This window comes from Taudactylus pleione, unplaced genomic scaffold, assembly GCF_031769625.1.
Source record: "Taudactylus pleione unplaced genomic scaffold, aTauple2 ptg000004l, whole genome shotgun sequence".
In the NCBI taxonomy this organism is placed as follows: Eukaryota; Metazoa; Chordata; class Amphibia; order Anura; family Myobatrachidae; genus Taudactylus; species Taudactylus pleione.
This window is the reverse complement of record NW_028284407.1, coordinates 6,233,792-6,254,933: the sequence shown is the minus strand read 5'-3', so window position 1 is coordinate 6,254,933 and position 21,142 is coordinate 6,233,792. Positions and strand designations below refer to the sequence as shown.

At 47.4% G+C, this 21,142-nt stretch overlaps 1 protein-coding gene across 1 annotated transcript in view; it reads left to right on the top strand.

The window, feature by feature from the left end:
• Positions 1 to 21,142, top strand: part of OLA1 (Obg like ATPase 1) — a 197,640-nt gene that overhangs the window by 88,096 nt on the left and 88,402 nt on the right. The window contains exon 6 of the mRNA XM_088468462.1: positions 11,026 to 11,106. Within this exon, the coding sequence (XP_088324588.1) occupies positions 11,026 to 11,106 (81 nt within the window). The remainder of the gene's footprint in view (positions 1 to 11,025; positions 11,107 to 21,142) is intronic.

The following is a 21,142-nucleotide window of genomic DNA, read 5'->3' as shown; positions in this document are numbered from 1 at the left end:
GGCAACGCCGGATATCCCAGCTAGTGTTTTATATATTGTGTGAATGTTCTGAGCTCTCACTCTGTGAAATGGAAATCACTAAGCAGAGACCAAACAGGGGGAACAACTCTGCTCTAGAGGAATGCTTTTGAGGGATACATGTGATGCTTTTGAGGGATACATGTGATGCTTTTGAGGGATACATGTGATGCTTTTGAGGGATACATGTGGAATCTTTTGAGAGCTGCACATGCTGTAAATCTGACAGCCCAAAGTGGTAAGTAATCATCCAGGGAGCTGCAACCTTGCTATGATACCCCAGTTTGGCAGCAGCACTCGGGACATGCTTTTGGCTTTTAATATTCCATGATAAACCCACCAGTGTGACAAAAGCAGAATACAGGAGGAGCCATTACTCACAGTGATGTTACCAGCCTGTGCTATAAGCTAATTGCTCTCTATATCACTTATCTCCAGTTGGCTGCAGGACTTAAGTGCAGTACACACAGCACTTATCTGTTTTTAAAAGAACTGTTTTATAGCAGTCCTGTGACCCAGGGGCACGTGTATCAAAGCCTGAAAAAGTGGAGAAGTTGCCCATAGCAATCAATCCTCTTCTAATACAGGGCCTGGTTCTGCAAGGAAAGCAACTACGAATGCAATATCGATTACGCACGCAGTTCAACTGCGATAGTATGCTAATCCATTGTGATCGCTATTCCGCCGCTGCACTACATAAGGACGCCCACTTTACTTAGCACACATCCGTAATGTTTAGGAGGACTGCGAAAACATCGGTACAATAGAGTACCATCGCAGTCTCATGCACAAACCCTGACCTTACACGGAAATTGCTGACTTCATTGCACGCTATCAGGCCTCAGGTTGCGTAGGGCATCGCAGTGAATAATTTATGTACGACCCTGCAACACAGTTGAAATGCACTGGAACGCTTGCGTTTGCCCGAGCCCCGCTCCCCCCCCCCCCCCCCCCCGTTACCACCCACAAACGGCACCTCCTGTCAATCAATCAGTGATGGGTCTGCATAGTCACTGCGATCGCTGTCCCGATCGCAGTGGCTAGTTCATGTATCGCGATGCATGTGCAGTACGCAACAATCGACCGATTGCATGCGTATTAGCAACAGCGTTCCTTTCTGAATCAGGCCCAGAGTCTATCAAATGACAGTTATAAGCTGATTGATTGCTGTGGGCAAAGTCTCTACTTTGTTTCATGGTGTGTGTATACTGGCCATCAGCTGATGTAGCCCAGCTGTGTATAATGGCCATCAGCTGATGTAGCCCAGCTGTGTATACTGGCCATCAGCTGATGTAGCCCAGCTGTGTATAATGGTCATCAGCTGATGTAGCCCAGCTGTGTATACAGGTCATCAGCTGATGGGGCTCAGCTTTGTATACTGGTCATCAGCTGATGTAGCCCAGCTGTGTATACTGGCCATCAACTGCCGGGGCTCAGCTGTGTATACTGCTCATCAGCTGATGGGGCTCAGCTTTGTATACTGGTCATCAGCTGATGGGGCTCAGCTTTGTACAGTAGTCATCAAATAGTTTTTTTTTTTATGCTATTATTGTGAACTATTAGGTGGAGAAGCACATTTGTGGGCACAATCACCACTTTTAATAAAACTGTGCCCTGTATAAAGAAATGACAGACCGTGTGCTCTCATTTTCTTTCCACTCCCGTAGCCTAACCCTAACACCCCCCTCCCGTAGCCTAACCCTAACACCCCCCTCCCGTAGCCTAACCCTAACACCCCCCTCCCGTAGCCTAACCCTAACACCCCCCTCCCGTAGCCTAACCCTAACACCCCCCTCCCGTAGCCTAACCCTAACACCCCCCTCCCGTAGCCTAACCCTAACACCCCCCTCCCGTAGCCTAACCCTAACACCCCCCTCCCGTAGCCTAACCCTAACACCCCCCTCCCGTAGCCTAACCCTAACACCCCCCTCCCGTAGCCTAACCCTAACACCCCCCTCCCGTAGCCTAACCCTAACACCCCCCTCCCGTAGCCTAACCCTAACACCCCCCTCCCGTAGCCTAACCCTAACACCCCCCTCCCCGCAGCCTATCCCTCCCCCTAACCCCTCATCTTAACACTCACCATCGGGATTGTGACAGTCTGTATTCCGTAGCTGGCATCCTGACCGTGGAAGGAAGCAGTTTTTTTATTTTTATTTTAAAATATATATATAGGTTTTTTTTGCTGGCGGCTGCTGCTTTATATGCCAGTAGAGGGTTGCCAGATTCTTCAATCGGTGTTAAGTATTCACTGAAGTTTCCGCAAGTTGGCATTGACAAATTAACCAGTGTGGAATCTCTGAAATTTTGCCCACATTTCTGTTTAGAAACCAACGCATCGATCCAACTTTAAATAAAAGGGAGAAATTAAATGTTTTGAGAAACAGTAAAATTCATTCAAAACTAATTTATCACATTTGTCTTTCTCGTTTGTCATAATTCTCAAATAATTGCTTACACACAATGGAAGGAGTGCCATTTTGTGAAAAGAACCGCCATCATCAGAATGCAGCCTATTGTACATCACTGAGGCATGAGGTGTGGGGGGCATGATGTACAAAACACCTCATACTTCGACATTGTCGATCGGCTGCATGCTCAGTATTGGTTCAGTCCACAAAATGGCTGCCTCCAGTGCGTGTTTGGGGTGGGGAGCGCACTGGGTGTAAGTAGTCTTATGAAGCTGGTGGTACATTTTTTTTTTCTTTGAAAAGTAAAATTAAGATTACAGATAAGTGCTGCCAATTTAACCTGTTTTGTGCCAATATGAAAGTGATTGCAGTGCTGGTTCTCTACTAGGGAATGAACACAACACTCTTTCTGTGCATATGATATATTAAAAAAATAATAATAATATATATATATATATATATATATATATATATATATAAGTATAAAAATTAAAAAAAATCTTGTTGCATGTCTGTACATAAGCTGCTCCTGGCCACTCATCGCAGTAACCAGCTGGGCCATTTCACCTGCTGAAGCTATTAAGGAGGACTCTCTCCATAGATTAATCCCCTGCGACATTAGGATTTTTTTTTTCCCCCCGTCCTCGCTCTGACAACCAGAGTAGGCATTCAGAGTTTGCAGGTGGCCACTATGACGCACATAATTGCCTACAATTTTAGGCAATGAATAAAAATGGTCTACATTACTTGTCAAAGGTTGTATATGCAGTGCCAAGGGAGATCTATGGGAAACCTTTTAGGGTTTAAAGAACATTTAATAGCAAGGCTGCACAGTGCTTTTTTAATCATAATGCATTTGTAATATAGCACTTTGAACTTCTCCTTGTAGGAAACAGCGTTACATTAGCCACTCTTAAACATTTTTTGTGAGTGAAATTTTGCAGTGACGAGAGTAAAGGTGATTATTCTTTTAGGTAGAACATGTTGAATTTCATTAAAAAGTTTTAGCAATCCCCCTTACTTGTTAAAATCTGCGGGGAGCCCCTATTCCTGGGGTGCAGCAAATTAGCTATGCTGTTGAAACTTTTTTTTTTCTTCTTTCCTCAGTCTTCCCCCCTCCTCCTCCCCTCTATTAATGTGACAGAAAAAGGAAAATTCTTCAATAAAATGCGCTGGTTATTTACAGTTTTCGGAAATGTTGCTTGACGATTCTTTTTGGATTAATGCTCTGGTAATAATCTGCAAAAAAAAAAAAAGACAATTCTTTGCATATACTCTGTTGACTTGAGTGCCTTGATTAGTGTAGTAGAACGTTTTAGAATTTAATTTATTCTTAACAAAATCTCACCTCACGCCTTAAATCTGCTGTCTTTTTATTTTTTATTTTTTTTTAAAGGGTCTGGTCTGACCCCTCGGAGCAGGCTCCTTCATTAACACCTGCTTGTAGAGAGGACCTAACCACATGCGGCTTTGAGATATACAACGGCAAAACTGATCAGGGACGGCTCGGAGGGATCACTTTGTGTCACTTGCTGTTTGCAGTTTCCATTTCACAGACGATTAATCTTTTTGTAAAGGGAGGCCATAGAAACAAAGAGCACTGGGCTTTTCCTGCAGTTCCTACTCCTGAATGCACACTAGCCTGCTAACTAGAAAGCCTTTAGGTTTCCTGCAGAGAGAGATGTTCCAAGCCTGACTGCAGCTGGTAAGGGGTCAGTAGTGCGAGCCTCTTGCCATTGTGTAATGGAGGTTTTGGCACGGCTCACTTTCTGCAGGCAGGGTGGCGGAACGGGGCAGGGAAGCGATTTTTGACAAAAAAAAAAAAAAAGGGCAACTTACCATCTAGGTTATAAATAGGGATGTTCGGCATAGCAGCCATCTTTTCACACAGCTCCCCTTGCCAATAATCATCGCTGTATCTGTTGCTTTGGCTTCTGAATCAAGGCCTCTCTTCATTATCTGCATATTCTCTTTGCAGACCATTAATAAGTGTTAGTTTATTGCCCGCAGGGCTCCTTTAGGCTTGCAACTTCATCCAATTATGCAGCGTTGTTTTACAAAACGTGGCCTAGTGTGTTTTATAAATCTAAAAATGCTTTTGACGAGCGGTTTTACTGTGCACATTGAGGTTATTATATACATTTTTAAAGATTGCCTATGCCTTCAACTTATTATATTTGGCCATTTCAAATCACAGTTAAGTTCCAATGTTTAGGATACTGTTGCATATCGTGTTGCCTAGGAGAGGTTGTCCTATTGTTTTGACAGTTGGCGGTGAACAGGTTTTCCAGCCGAAAAGAGCGGTATTCATATGTTCCAGGGGTGAATGGGAAGCCTGTCACAAGAGAAACACCGCAAAGGGCTTCAGCTGTTTGAACACGTCAGTGTGGTGTTTTGACAGCTGAAGCGCTCTGGTGTGACAGGTAAACCTAATTTCTGTTATTTTTTTTATTTAGGTTTGAGTATTGCAGTGTTCATCGCCTGAGCTACTCCAGCCTAGCGGTGCCCATGTACACTTAAATTTCGATGCTGATTTTTAAAAAAAAAATTTTTGTATTGCCACACGGTCAACCCCACATGATTACTTACCATGGGGGTGGGGTCCGGTGTTCATCCAATGAAACTGGTTGCCTTTTAGAAACATTCAGATGATTGGGAAGACATTCTTAAAAAATGTTGAGTGGGTTTTAAATATTCTCCGAGTTCCATGGTAGAATTTGATTGGCTGCCATCACTTGTATACACAGTTACCTGTAGAATACTTCTCATAAATTTCCCTACCTTTTTTGTGCCTCTTTTCCACGCGCGACCCCTTCTCAATGTCCCTTTTTGTAATACAGGTTTTCATGTAAGGGAGACATATTGTGACATCTCAAACCATTTGCAAAGACCCATTCCCAACTTATCAATATGTTGTTTACAAACTAGCGAAAGCAATATTAACAGTTCTCCATCCATTATTGGGATGCAAGATGCACTGTGTTTAATTGGCTTCATAATTACTTCTTAAGAGGTCAGGCCTAGTCTATAATATTCCATTTTGACTAGAGCATTCAGTCTCCAATCTGATTAACCCGGATACCCGTAAGGTGCATACAACGATTTTTGATAACTATTTTCGTTCACATTTTCCCTTGAAAAAGTGAATGATTTTTCCATATGTAATGAAAGATTTTTTCAACTATTTCCTGAACGATGAATGAAGTTAGATGTAAAATGAAGTTGAAATAGAAAATCAGGTCAGGGAGTGGACGTCGTTCATCGTTCATTCTGTCAAATATGAACGATTTTCTGAACGAAAATAGTCATGTTGGACAGTCAGAAGGGACGATCAACGAAAACTTCAAACGGGAGTACGCATTTGTGATTTTCGTTCATCGTTCTAACTCAGAAACTGAATGATTTTTTGAACGACTTAACGATAATGACGACAAATCGTTCAAAAAATTGTTGTGTGTATGCACCATATCTCTTAATGTTTTCATCCCCAAAAATACTGATCAAAATGTTGCTTTAGTAATAATAAAAATTATTATTATTATAAGAGGATTGTCTGGGTTTTGAGGTGAAAATAGCAAATAGTCTAACCTCACCATTCTGACAGGAGAACTGGCAGCGGGTGTGGTATGAATTGTCGACAGTGATCATGTCGACGTGAGATTGTCAGCATGGGCAAACTGTTGACATGCAGCATGTCCGCATTGTCCATGTCGACGATCACCACGTGTACCCGGATGATGTGTCGACATGATCAACTATAGACCAACCGTCCCAAATGGTCTAGTGGTCTCTTACCTTCTCCCAGCGGCTTCAGCGCAACTTTCGGGACCCAGCAGCCATGTGACTATCACTTCCGGGTCAGATCTCTGAAGGACAGGTGTTTTTTGTAAGTATTTCCCCACTGTCCCGAACCCTTCCCCTAATGCCTAACCCTCCCCTGCAGCCTAACCCTAATCCTCCCGGTGGCCCCTTACCATTGGCATCCTCAAAATGTTGACATTTAATATGCCAACATGGTAACTGTTCACCATGTTGCCAATCTCAGGATGTCGACATGGTGCTGTAGACAGTCCAACCATGTCGATATGTCAATGTCAACATTTTGAATGCCGACATGGTTAGTCGACCGTGTGACCAGATTTATTTTTGAAGAATTAATAGATACTCTGACTCATAAATGCCTAATAAAGAACGATGGATGAGATGCATCAAACCTTCTAAAGAGGACAAGAGAAGTTTCCCATAGCAACCAATTAGCTTCTACCTATCATTTTATAGAATGTACAAGAGATAAATGATAACCAGAAGCTAATTGGTTGTTATGGGCATCTTCTCCCTTTGTCCTCTTTAGAACATCTCCCTGTATGTGAAGCAGAAAAACTTTTGCTATCGGTGCTAACAATAATATACTGCAAATCTATGTATGTGCAGCAAATAAAACTAAGGGGAATTTGTCATGATTTGATCAAAGCATACAAGCCTGCAGCCCAGCGGCAGGGGACCCCTTTGTTTCTGCAGGTCCCTACTCTAGCATATATGCCCAGCACACCGTTACATTGCAGTTAGATGTACTCACCTCCTGGATCTCCCTGTATGTGGTTTATACATCTGGTTTTTCTTATGTCTTCAATACTAATACATTTGAGAATTCAAAAAGATTTATTTCTAACAGTAAGGTATCCTGAGCGACCAAACCCTGGTTCAGCCTAAAACCGTTATTGTAGTATTGGAACTGTCCCTTGTCTCCTCTTTATTCATTCACCTGTGATATGATTTAGATGTCTTCACTCTTGCAAAAACAGCATTGTTGTTTATGTGATTAGCAGTGAAGATCAAATAGCTCCTTAAATGAGGTTCCCACTTTAAATAACCACTGTACTAAATCTCCTCCCTTCACAATAATAGTACTCTGGTGGGGTTCTGCTCCCTGAGACCTTCGTCTAGCTGTTATTGGAAAGGAGGGTATTTAGTAGTGGGATTATTGATGAGGGCCTCTGGGGAGGTAGATCCACCAAATAGTATTGGGAATTGTGGGGCCATATAGTACAGGCATTATTGCTGGGTGCCTTTGGGTTTGGAATTATATCCAGCAAAGTGTTATGTTTGGGTACGGGATTCTGACGGGCCGAATACCAACAGATTTCTGTAAGTATTATAACCCTTACCCTAACCTTCCCCCTAACCATCCCGTCCCACAGTCTATCCCTAACCCTCCTCTCCCGCAGCCTACCCTAACTCGCCTCCTAGTGTCTAACCCTAACCCTCCCCCTAACCCTAATACTAACGTGACGCGATTGTGACAGTCGGGATGCCGTTGTTGTTATTGTGACCATCTGCATCCTGACTGTCGGATGCTGACTACATCCCATATTTGGAAATGGGTGAAGTTATTTCGTACAGGGGTTGTTTAAGAATATGTGCACATTAGAGTCAGTTCACTATTTCTTTGGCTGCTTTCACTGTATCTACCATAAGTAAATAACACACAAACAAAATCTATTTTCTGTCATAGAGATGGATGTATGAAGAATTTAAGTTTGACATATGGTAACAGGTCATCTTAAACATAGACATTCCACAGCACATATCCTAACCCACTGCTCCATGCTCCTTCCTCACTATCTACCCCATCTGTGTCACCCCTGTCTGTCTGCCCCTCCCCTTTAGAATGTAGGCTCTCACGAGCAGGGCCCTCGTTCCTCACGTGCTTCCCCCCCCCCCCACTCGTATCTTTTACTCCTAACTCCCCAGTTGGCACCTAACAGTTGGTTGCTGAGGCCCTGCTGCATGTGTTATGCAGCAATGTTTATAAACCATGTCCTTGTCCTGCATTGTTTTGTATTACTATTAACCGTTTTTCTTTAGTGCTCATTTATGTACTGTGTAAGGCGCTGCGGAACCTTTGTGGCTCCATATAAATAATAATACCATAGATGGCAGCGATGCAACACTCTGGAGGAGAACTGTAGACTAACCTTTCATCCTTTGGGTGTTTCTTGGGACCTTGTTTGATGTTACACAGGACCTGTGTGCTCCCATGTCTTTTCAGCAAATGAAACATTATCTTCTGTAGTTTGTTTACTGGTGCATATTTTATAGGAATAACTTATTGAGGGTAGCATTATGTGGTTGGAGATGGATGCTAGTCCACACAGGAATAGACCAGTAATGTGGGTTTTTGTAGGTACACAGGGTATTCAGTATACACATGAAGGTATAAAATACATGCATTAGGAACATATAAGATGGTACATGCACGGCATAAACACATAGCACATCTGCTCTGGTTTGTATCTACGACTAGGAGTGCTACGAGGGGCCAAGGAGTGCTAGCTCAGGAGAGCGGGGAGTACTCAGTGAGTCCTGCATAATATACAAAGTACTAGGGGACCGTGCTTTGGAGCACATCCCTAACAGAACTGAGTTCCTGTCACATTAGAGAGCTTACTCTTTAGAAACCCTGCTTTCAGCTCTTATGGACTTCACCGTTTTCCCTCTGAATATTATCAACTATTATACAAGTTTTTGACCAGTTTTAAATGACACATTTTTGATGTATAATAAATGTGGGTGCACTTGTGACTTCAGTTTAGAGGACCAGGCATTGTGGGTGCACTTGTGACTTTAGCCTTCAGTTTATAGGACCAGACTTTTTGGGTGCACTTGGAACTTTGGTCTTCAGTTTATAGGACCAGACTTTGTGGGTGCACTTGAAAGTTTGGTCTTCAGTTTATAGGACCAGACTTTGTGGGTGCACTTGAAACTTTGGTCTTCAGTTTATAGGACCAGACATGTGGGTGCTCTTGTGACTTCGGCCTTCAGTTAATGGCACATTGCTTGCCGCAGCCTTGCGGGCAGTGTTTTTCCCCAATAATGTCTCCTGGCTGCCCATTGGATGACTAGATTACTGATATTGCAGAATGGAAATATTCACCTCCCAGAAAGTTTCTGCAATGAGAAGGAGTGTGTGTATAATTGAATTGCACAGTTTGTTATCAGAAGGCAATTACTTATTCTTTAGAATTTTGTAATACCTTTCCAACTTACTAGCTGCTGTAATTACTGCCATGGGTGGACAGCGCAACCTTAATTCAAACTATTATTGCTGCTGACAGAGACGTCCCACCAAAGATGAGCGGCATGACCGAGAGGGAACTGTTTACTGTTGTGCAGCTTTCATCTCAGGAACCGCATTGCCTGACGTCTCCAATTGTTTAGTTTGGCTTCTAACTTTTGATTCTGGCTCCCAACTTTTAATTACTTTTTGTCCAGGCCTGCATTATTCTCTATTGGTGTATGTTGCTACACATATACAAACGTAACCAGTTTTAAACAGTAGTACTTTTCCGGGATGCTATAAGTGTCAAGCCTGGTCAATTATCCTCGAGGTTCTGGCGGAGCCTTGTGTGTCGCTATAATGCTGGTTATATAACATCTCTGGTGTTTGCTCGCACCCCTTAGATCTACAACCAGAAATGATAGTAATTACCTGCAGTGTGGAAGGTTATAATGGAAACTTGCTCTTAATTGAATCTCTCCCTAATGCTATTGCTATATATTATAATATAGTCTGCTGGTATCTTACCAAGGCCTGATGATTTTATGGCTAGGTTAAACATTAACTAAAAATAATTGTATGCATAGGCTTAGGGGGGAATTTAGTTAGCCGCTGTAACTTACTGGCTTCTAATTGATCCCCCTGGGCTATTCAATTAGCCCCAAAGGTAGCCCACAGGCTGCACTAGACGGGTATTTTTGTTTTTGGAAATGAAATCCCTGATAAGTAGCATGTTAACGGGTGAAGAGACGCTTAATGCGTAAGTCCATGAAATTATTGCGGATTCTGGCCCTGATTCAGAGCCGGACACTCTGACAGAGCGCTCACTCTGAATCAGGGCCGTCCCTCTTACTTTTTGGAGCGGCCTCCTGGCCGCTCGCATAGCTGTGGGTGACCACCCACAGCTATAGCGAGCGGCCAAAATGATGGTCGCGATGGTCAAGACCATCGCGACCATCGGGCTTGCGACGAGACCCTAAGGTAGGGTCTCGTCTGCCGCAAGCCCTGGAGTGCTTTTGGCTCTATCAGAGCCAAAAGCACTCCCACCGACATTACTAGTGATGTCAGTGGGGCCGGTCCCAGACGGTAGGCGTTCCCATGGGAACGCCTCTGTCTGGGCAGCCTCGCCCCTGACACGCCCACCAAAGGGGGTGTGCTGTCAAACACCATCGACAGCACGCCCCCTTTGGTGCGAGACCCATAACGACGGCTTGGCCGTCGTTATTCAGGTCTCGCGCATGTGCACGACTGAGCCGGCTCCGTCGTGCGCATGCGTACTTGGGCAACATCGACTCGCTTGCGAGCGGGTCTGAATCAGGCCCTCTGTGTGTTAACACCCGTTAACACGTTAATTTAACAGGCGTTAAAAAAGGGTCTCAGGTGAAAATGGGTCTGGAGTTGAATAGCCCAGGCTTAAAGCCAGAGGCTACCACCCGTTTTCACCCCATGAAGTTAACGGGGCTAATTGAATTCAGCCCATAGTATCATGTTAAGTTTCTGTTTTCTGATTTTTGATTTTCTGTATTTCGTTTTCCTTAGGACATAATGTGCAAAGTGAAGACCTGGGTATTAGATGAAAAGAATCATGTCCGTTATTACCATGACTGGAATGACAAGGAGGTACTGTTTCTGATTTGTTTACCATTTCATTGATGCTGTATTATTATTAATGTTGTGTCCGTTACAATGAGGTTATTACGCCTGTTGTTGCTGGGCCACATCTCCCGTGACCACCTGGCTCATCCCGGCACTTTGAATAAATAGTTTGCTCTCAGCTATTGACCTCACAAGGGCAAAACCGATTGGACCGTACTCATGCATGCGACCATGCAACGCGTCGGATGCGTCTAAAATCTTTGTAATTTACAAATGGCGAGACTTTCTTACAAAGATATTTTCCAACGGGGTGATGGGTATGAGGTGCTTGCTGGCTTTTCATACAGAGAATTTTACCAAGTGAACACACTTTATTATTAGTGCGTGTTTGATCAGGTGTACATATCTTGACCCCCCCGCGCTCCCCCCAGACATCAGTGTGCAATGTTCAAATGTCATAATTAGTAAAAGCACCACTATTGTGCAAAAAAAAAACACACCATTTAAAGGATTAGGTACGGGATGCCGGCGTTCGGAATCCCAGCGGTCAGAATCCCGATGCCGACATCCCGAGTAAGGGTGCATACACACCTGTACGATATCGGGCCGATTTGGACGATTTAGCAAAATCAGAACGACAAATCGGGCATATGGTGCAGTGTGTATGCCCAATTTGCGCGTAGCCGCGGTCGCATGCGATATCGTGCGATTGCCTGTGCTGCACAGTCAATCACACAGTATCGCACGTGAGCCTGTACAAGTGAATGAAGGACGGAACAGTGATTGTTCCGTCTTTCATTAAATCTTTCAAGTGTGTACCGGCAATCATTCGATGTCCAGGGTGAAGGCAAATCGCCCTTAACATCGGCACGATTGCCGGTCGTTTAGGTGTGTACCCTGCCTTAGTTACCATCCCGACTGCTCTAGGTAAGTATCCTACCTCTAACCCTCGCTTACCGTTGCCTAAACCTAACCGCCCCACTAGTACCAAAATCTATCCTCCCACTCCCCACACCCTAAACCTCCCTCCTTAGTGCCTAGCCTCCCCCTAGTGCCTAACCCACCCCCCAACACGCTACTTACCTCGAGATTCCGGCGTTCAGGTTGCCGGCGCCGGTATTCCGATAAGTGTCGGGATTCTGCCGTTGGTATTGTGTGTTGGGATACTGGACATAACTGGATATGAAGCTCGACATTGTTGATGTACTGCAGTATGGTAATTAGCATATACTTATTATGGATTTCCACTGAAATATAAATATTCATATATACATTACCATATTTACATACATTTACAACTCATACAATTCACTGTGTTTGGTTAATATTTATTAGTATGTCTCATGTCATTGAGACATTGTCAGCTATACAATATCCAAGGTTTACTTGATATTATAGTAGATTTGGGACATTATTCCACCATTATTTCTATTATTACCAGCTTCACGGTATGCTTAATATTGCTGTGTGTTTTTATTGATCATTTTTTTTATTTAATTTTTTTTAAATCCCATTATTACTTTCACACCAGGGTGTTTGTTAATATATTTGTTTCTAGTATATTAAATATATTTTTCAACTACGCATACTGGACGGATTACTTTCATTGGATTATTCCTTCATCTTCCTACCAAGAGCTGTAATTTAAACCCCTTTTTTCAGAACTTTTTCGTGTATAGGGAATTTTCACACCCCAGTATAGCTTCGCTACTGGCGTTGATCAGTTTATTCATTATATTGCACACACATTTAATTGCCCTAATATCTTTTTTCATTCCGTCAGCAATACTGAACTGGAAGCCGTGTTGTGGTGTTAAGGGAAGTTTGGGTTGGAGGTGGTTTTATTTTTCATGAACAGAATTTGCTGGTTTTTTTCAGTTTTTGTATTTAGAATTGCACCAAATATGCACCACAGTACAATTATTTAGCTTTTAATCAGATTTTCATGCACAAAACACATGAAACCTAAATGAAAAGCTCAATATTAATGAATGCTAAAGGCCAGTACTTTGTTCAGTGATCTGTGCACGGTGAATGCAGCTTGAACAGAGGTAAATCCATATTCTCTATAATCACAGTTATTTTTGCACATGAAAAAGAGCAAACAACACTGGTCTGTCAGCCAGTTACAAACGGCAATGGGTAATGTTATCTGTTCACTTCTGTCCGGCTGTGTTCACCGGACGCTATATACAGCTGATTACACCGGCATTTGGGTGCTGTATAAAACATTGATGTGTATGCTGGTGGGTGGTTGGGACAGAATTTCAGAATTTAAATGGCGTTTTGGAGCAGTATGTCAGTGTTATTGGACCACTAAAGCACACATTGCACTATTTAAAATAGGGATAGGTATGAAATACCACCGGACCTATGTCCAGCAGTTCAAATCTCGACGCCGAAAGACGGGCAGCAGTGAAGATCCCGACAGGGGATTAAGGTAAGTAACACTAACCCTATCTCCCCCCTAACCCTCCCTTAGGGGTGCCTAACCTCCCCCCGTAAGTTACTAAACCTAACCCCCCCCCCTCCCTGTTCCCGCAGCCTAATCCTAACCCTCCCGGGGTGTGCCTGACCCTCACCTGCCCCCGGGGGGTCCCTAACCCCCCTTCCCCTTGCCTGACCCTAACCCTCCCAGGGGGGGTACCTAACAGTAAGTCCCCCCCGGGAGCCTTTAACCTAACCCTAGCGCCCGCCGCCCGGTATACCGAACAAAGGTAAGCCGGGCGGTCAGGCTCCCGGCGTAGGGATAATGATAGGCGTAGGGATTTCGACGCCTATCATTAGTCCCCTGTCGGGATTGCGCAGTCGGGAAGCCGGCGTTCGGCATTTCGACCATCGACTTCCTGACTGCATCCCTTTAAAATATGCGCTGTTACACATGCTAAGTTTGTTAAAGTTTTTGAGAGAACTTGAGATATTTGGCATATTTACAGGTGCTGTCCATTTGTGTGTGAAACATTGTTTAATATTCATGTTATTATATTTTTTAAAGTAGCTTAAAATGTCTGTTATTCAGTAGGACTTCTCGCAGTAAGCGAGCAATGAAATTCTCAGCAATGTGCTGCAGCAGTGCACATCACAGGTGGTTATGGGAGAGCAGCGTTAATCATAAGCAATGTTGTGCCTATGATATGTCGCCATTATACCAAGGTCCCCACGACGTTCTGACGGTACATTACCAGCATCGCCGGTAATGGAATCAGCCGCGAAGTCTGCTAAGTTTATTGAAGCATGTAAGGCCGGTCCAAATAAAAATGTAAGTAGCTTCACATTGGAAGCGTTTTCTGCTAATTGCAGTCTCTGTTCTGTAGTCCCAGGGAGAGAAAACACCTCCCCCAGGGACTGACAGTCCAGCATGTGATTACAGAAGAAAGCCAGACACTGCCGGTGTACGTACTGGGGCCTCGCCTGGGGGCGGTCGATTTTAATTAGGGATGCAGCCCCTACAGATGTCAAAGATCTTCCCTTGGCGCACCAGGTCCAGGGAGACTCGGCATCGCCAAGCGGCTTTTTGCTCAAAATGTGCGTCCTATACCCACAAATGAAACCAGTGGACGTGACAAAGCTGTATTGTTAGTGTACACAGACCACTGAGATTTGCAACCGATGTACATCTGTGTGCGACTAAATCTGTGTAAAAAGAGGTCCAACGCGAATAGCCGCAGCTTTCCTCACGCCAAGTTCCGTTCGTAGCCTAGCGCCTCTAAGACAATGTGTGCGACTTTGAGCTGATTCCACGATGAGTATAATATGCAAAATGTAAAGAAATATACGGTACGCTGCTCCGCTCGGATCATCTCAGTCACACTGGGCATTTTGCGACGTATGTCATATAGACGCTAATCGTATGAGGACACCTCTACAGGTAAAATTTGCCACTGTGCAAAAGCCAACTTGTATTTTGGGTTCAGTGACTTTTAGGGAGAAGAGTATAATACTAATTATTTCTACTTCAGGGTCCATAGGGTATCCACAGGATACCTTGGGTATAGGTGTGACGTCAGTCGCAGGGCACCAAAGAGTTAAGCTTTCAGCCTCCCAGGATGCACTAGGTCCCCCTCCTATACCCCGCCCCCGGGCCAAGGCACCTCAGTTTAGTTTGGTGCCCGGCCGGAGTCGGGTGCACCTGTTGGAGTGGGGGCTAGAAGAGCCCCTGAAGCTTTTTCTTCATGCAGCTGTGGCTGCACATCTGGATGAACAGCATGGACAGTCAGTCCTGACGTCCATGCTGTCTTCCCTACACCCCGCCGGTACCAGAACGCCGGTACTGATCCGGGGATGCTGGTGGGCGTCTGGGGTCACAGCTAGCGGTGACCCCAGATGCTCCGGACCATGGCCGGATTCAAGGGGGACAGAGGTAAGCAGCGGGGTCCCGCGGTGGGTCCCCGCTGATCACATGGTCCTAAGTCCCCAGGCAGGGGGCTCCCTGGGGACTGGCTGCAGCGTGGAGCCAGGCGACCAACCTGCGCTTCCACTACCCCCTGGGACAGCGGACCGCAGCAGAGTGGTAGCGCTGCGGCGTCCCAGGGGTTAAATGCATGCCAGGGGAGCGCGCCTTCCCTGTCTCACAGCCGGCGCCTCCCCCGCTGCACACAGCCCTCTCTGCACTGTGCTGACTGGTCCTGTGTCAGCGCTCCTCCCCCCCTCTCTGCTCCTCGGCGGCCATCTTCTCTGCAACGCATGGTGAACGCTGCTGGAAGTCTGGAAGGAAGCATCGTGGTCTGTGTCCCCCCGCATACCTCTCCTCCGCTGTGGCTCAGGTCTGTGTATGCAGCGCTGTGTCCTACCAGGCCCTGTGTCTGTGTAGTTGAGTGATCAGCGCTGTTAGTGCAGGAATTGTTATTTCTCTGCATTGTATGTGACTGTGCTAGCGCTGCCTGTAACTTTTCTTCTCTAAACTGTCAGCTTTATACTGTCCCTGTTCTTTCTGCTAAAGCCCTTGCGGTGCGGTGCTGCAGGGTGGTCTCTCGCCTATTTAATACTTAATTGGTGAGAGAGGTCACATACGTGGTGCCATCATGTCTGAAAGTGATTTTCCCCTCCGGCTACAGTGTACCACGTGCAAAGTACCGTTAGCGGAGGGGGAGGGTAGCGCGGAGGGCCTTTGCCGGCAGTGTTTGTCCATGGCGCGGCCTATTACGGTTACAGCACCGGTACAGGAGCCGCCCTGGGCTTGTTTCGCTCAGGCGTTAACAGCTTTAGTGGGCCAGTTAGCTCCGCAGCCCGCGTTCACTCCGATGGGTTTGTCCCAGCAGTCTGTGGTGTCGTCACCCATGCAGGGGTTCCCACGACAATTGGTGGTACCCCACAGTCTCCCTATTTCCCCGCTCCCGGGTTCTCAGGAGCCAGCGTGGGTTAACTCCCTGACGAGTTCTGTACAGCACTTGTCGGATGTGTTGCAAGGGGAGTCTGTGATGCGGCCTCATAAAAGGCCGGTGGCGTCTCTGTCCGCTCCTTATGAGGATGACGAAGGGACGTCTGATGATGGGGAGAATCTGGATCCTTACGATCAGGAACCTCTCCATACTAAGGACGCTGATGCTAAGTCCAAAGTATATATTCCTGGACTTATTCGGGCGGTCCGCACAGCCTTGGTGATTGAGGACGAAGTTCCCCCAGCGGCTAAATCTAAGTATGCCTTTTTCAAAGATGTGAAGGACGATGCCACAGTCTTTCCTCTTTCGGGTCAGTTGGTGGACCATTTAGAGGAGGCGTGGAAACAACCTGGCAAAAGATACCAGCCGCAGAGACGCCTGGCGGTGGCTTATCCGTTCGCGGATAATTTATTTTGCTAAGTGGGAATCCCCTCCACAGGTGGATTCTCACGTGACCCGTCTTGTCCGTAGTGCCACATTGCCGATGCCATCCATGTCCTCCCTTAAGGATGCTACGGACCGCAAGGGAGAAATCTGCCTGAAGTCCGCTTATTCCCTGCAGGGGGGGCAGGACGGCCGGCTATGGCCATTTGCTGGGTTGCCAGAGCGATGGAGCGCTGGGCGGATTCATTAGAGGCTTCTTTTGAATCCGACTGTCCGGCCGAACAGGCGGAGTTGATTGGCAATCTCCGTGATTCGGCCACCTACATCAACGAGGCGGCTCTAGACATTAGTACTCTGGTGTCTAGAATTTCTTCAGCAGCGGTAGCTGCTCGTCGCACCTTGTGGCTGCGATCCTGGAAGGCGGACGCAGATTCCAAGAAAGGTCTGGAAGCGTTGCCGTTTACCGGAGAAGTTCTCTTCGGTCCGGATCTGGATAAGATTGTGGCCACGCTGGCGGCAGCCAAATCTGCTTGTCTCCCGTCGGCCGCTGCTCCTTCTGGTTCGGGACCATCGTCCTTTCGGTCATGTAGGGCCCAGGGCAGGCCCAAACCACAGTCGTTTCCTCGACAGGCTGGCCCTAAGAAATCGGTCAAGCCCCGGAAGCAGGCATGGAGTACCAGACGTCCGGCCCCCAAGCCAGATGACAAGCCTGCGGCCTGACGGTCCGGGCCTCCCTTTGGGGGATCCCAGGGTGGGAGGCCGCCTGCTACAGTTCGCCCAGTGTTGGTCGACCACTACGACAGACACTTGGGTTCTGGAGGTGGTTTCCCACGGATACGCCCTCTCCTTCCGGCACAGACCCCCGGCTCGCTTCTTCACCACGGGTCTCCCATCAGACCGGAACAAGGCTACGGAGCTGCGGAAGGTATTGCACACTATGCTCCAGGCTGGAGTTATAGTGGCTGTTCCATTCTCCCAGAGGGGCCAGGGTTTCTATTCAAATCTATTTTTGGTACAGAAACCCAATGGGTTATATCGTCCGATTCTCAACCTCAAAGCACTCAACAAGTCTTTGCGGGTCCCGAAGTTTCGGATGGAGACCCTACGGCCCATCATTCTGGTGCTGGAACCTGGGGACTACTTGGTGTCATTGGACATACAGGACGCTTACCTGCATGTCCCTATTCTTTTGCGCCATCAACAGTTCCTCAGGTTTGCAATCCGCAGCGACCACTTCCAGTTTCGGGCGTTACCTTTTGGCCTGGCAACCGCACCACGTGTTTTCACCAAGGTGATGGCGGTCATGGCGGCTTCTCTGCGACTGCAGGGAGTCCGCATGTTGCCGTATTTGGACGACCTGTTATTGGTGGCGGGATCTCCAGAGCTTCTGTTACGCCACTTGGACCTGACCATTGCACTGCTGCAACGGCACGGCTGGCTAATCAACTGGCAGAAGTCCACTCTAATCCCGTCTCGGAGGATTCTGCATCTTGGAGCCTTATTGGACTCGGGACAGCAAAGGATCTTCGTGACGGAGGACAAGATCTCTGCTTTACAGTCAAGGGTGCGCAGTTGCCTGCACAGCCGCCAGGTGTCCTTACACTCGGCGATGAGGTTACTGGGCTCCATGGTGTCGGTGTTCGACATGGTGGAATACGCCCAGTTTCACTCCAGACCTCTGCAGCACCTGATCCTGTCCAAGTGGAACGGGCTGCCTCAGTCTCCGAAGTCCCAGACGATTGTGCTCACCCAGGAGGTTCGCCTGTCCCTTGCGTGGTGGTTACAGACGACCCACCTCAACAAGGGACGTCCGTTCTGGGTTCCAAATTGGGTCCTGTTGACAACGGACGCCAGTCTTCGGGGCTGGGGAGCAGTTTCGGGTCCACACTTGTTCCAGGGCAGGTGGACGCCGACAGAAGCGGAGCTTCCAATAAATATCTTGGAACTCCGTGCGGTCTTCAATGCTCTCCAGCAGGCACAGCGGTTTCTCCAGGGTCGCCCGGTGCAGGTCCAGTCGGACAACGCTACCACCGTGGCCTACATAAACAGGCAAGGAGGAACTCGCAGTCGGGCGGCTCTCGTAGAGGTCTCTCGGATCCTGGTTTGGGCGGAGCGCAATCTTCCGGCCATATCAGCGGTCTTCATCCCGGGAGTGCTAAATTGGGAGGCGGACTTTCTAAGTCGCCAGGACGTTCATCCGGGGGAATGGTCCCTGCACCCGGACGTTTTTCAACTACTGGTGGACAGGTGGGGTCTTCCAGAAATCGACCTCATGGCGTCCCGGCACAACAACAAGTTGCCGGTGTACGGGTCTCGCACAAGAGACGAAGGGGCGTCTCTGGTGGATGCTCTGTCCGTCCGGTGGACGTTCCGGTTCGCATACCTGTTCCCTCCGGTCTCCCTTCTTCCACGGGTAATCCGGAAATTCAAACAGGAAGGAGGGACGCTCCTGTTGATAGCTCCCGCGTGGCCCAGACGGCACTGGTTCTCAGACCTTCAGGGTCTGTCCGTGGACAGTCCTCTGCGGTTGCCGCTACGACCGGACCTTCTGTCTCAGGGTCCTTGCCTTCACCCGGACCTGACTCGGCTGTCTTTGACGGCGTGGCTGTTGAGACGGCCATGCTGAGGTCCCGGGGGTTTTCCAGCTCTGTGGTGCGTACCATGTTACGAGCTCGGAAACCGTCTTCCGCGAGGATATACCATCGCGTGTGGCATACGTTCTTCCAGTGGTGTCGACCGAGAGGTTATGCACCGCGGGAGTTTCGTCTGTCTCGGATTCTCGCCTTCCTGCAAGCGGGACTAGATCATGGGCTTCGCCTTGCTTCTTTGAAGGTACAGGTTTCGGCCCTATCTGTCTGGTTTCACCGTAGGATTGCTACAATCCCGGATGTGCGCACCTTTATGCAGGGTGTTCTCCGCATTCAGCCGCCCTTTGTTCCACCTGTGGCGCCTTGGGATTTGGCTGTGGTCCTGAGGGCTCTCCAAGGACCGCCGTTTGAACCACTGGGCTCAGTGGATCTTAAATGGCTAACAGCTAAGACTGTTTTCCTTCTGGCCATTGCTTCGGCCAGACGTGTTTCTGAGTTAGGGGCTCTTTCTTGTAGACCCCCTTTCTTGGTTTTTTATGGGAACAGGGCAGTGCTCCGCACTCGGCCCGAGTTTCTTCCCAAAGTTGTTTCCCAGTTTCATGTTAACGAGGAAATAGTTGTTCCGGCCTTTAACTCACCGGGTCTTTCCGTGGGTGAGGCCTCTTTGGATGTTGTGCGGGCCTTAAGGACTTATGTTGACCGCACTTCTTCGTTTAGGAAGTCGGACGCTTTGTTTGTCCTCTATGGCTTCCGTAAAAAGGGTTGGCCTGCTTCAAAGCAAACTTTGGCAGCCTGGATCCGTATGGCTATTTCTGAAGCTTATCTTCATGAAGGCTTACCGGTCCCTCCTTCTCTGAAGGCTCATTCCACTAGGTCTGTGGGTCCTTCGTGGGCAGCTCGACGTGGTGCCTCGGCAGTTCAGATCTGCAAGGCTGCTACGTGGTCCTCTGTCCATACCTTCGTGAGGTATTACAGGTTTGACACCTTCGCCTCTCAGGATGCTTCCTTCGGGCGGCGGATTCTCCTTTCTGCACAGGAGCGTCCCCACCCTTAAAGGATACTGCTTTGGGACATCCCCAAGGTATCCTGTGGATACCCTATGGACCCTGAAGTAGAAAATATGAGATATGGTAAGAACTTACCCTTGTTATCTCTATTTCTACGAAGTCCATAGGGTTCCACAGGACTCCCGCCCTGTCGCACCTGTGCTGCAGATGGGTTTTGCTCTGGTCACCGGTTTTCCGTCTCCCTCTGGTGAGAATGTGATTCTTGTATGTGTCCAGATCTTTGTTCTCTCTCTTCCTTCTCCTCCTCCGGCCTATGGCTTGGTAACTAACTGAGGTGCCTTGGCCCGGGGGCGGGGTATAGGAGGGGGACCTAGTGCATCCTGGGAGGCTGAAAGCTTAACTCTTTGGTGCCCTGCGACTGACGTCACACCTATACCCAAGGTATCCTGTGGAACCCTATGGACTTCGTAGAAATAGAGATAACAAGGGTAAGTTCTTACCATATCTCATATTTTTTCTTGTAAAGCAGTCCCATATTTTGACAAATATTTTTTTGATGATCAGTGATGCCAACCTAGTATTCTGCCACTGCCATCCGGTCGGGGATGTAGTTGGCATTCCGGAGTTTACAATCCCGACGGGTCAGAATCCCGGCTCGAGAATCCTGGTAAGTATTAGGGTTAGCGGCTAGGATTAGGCACTG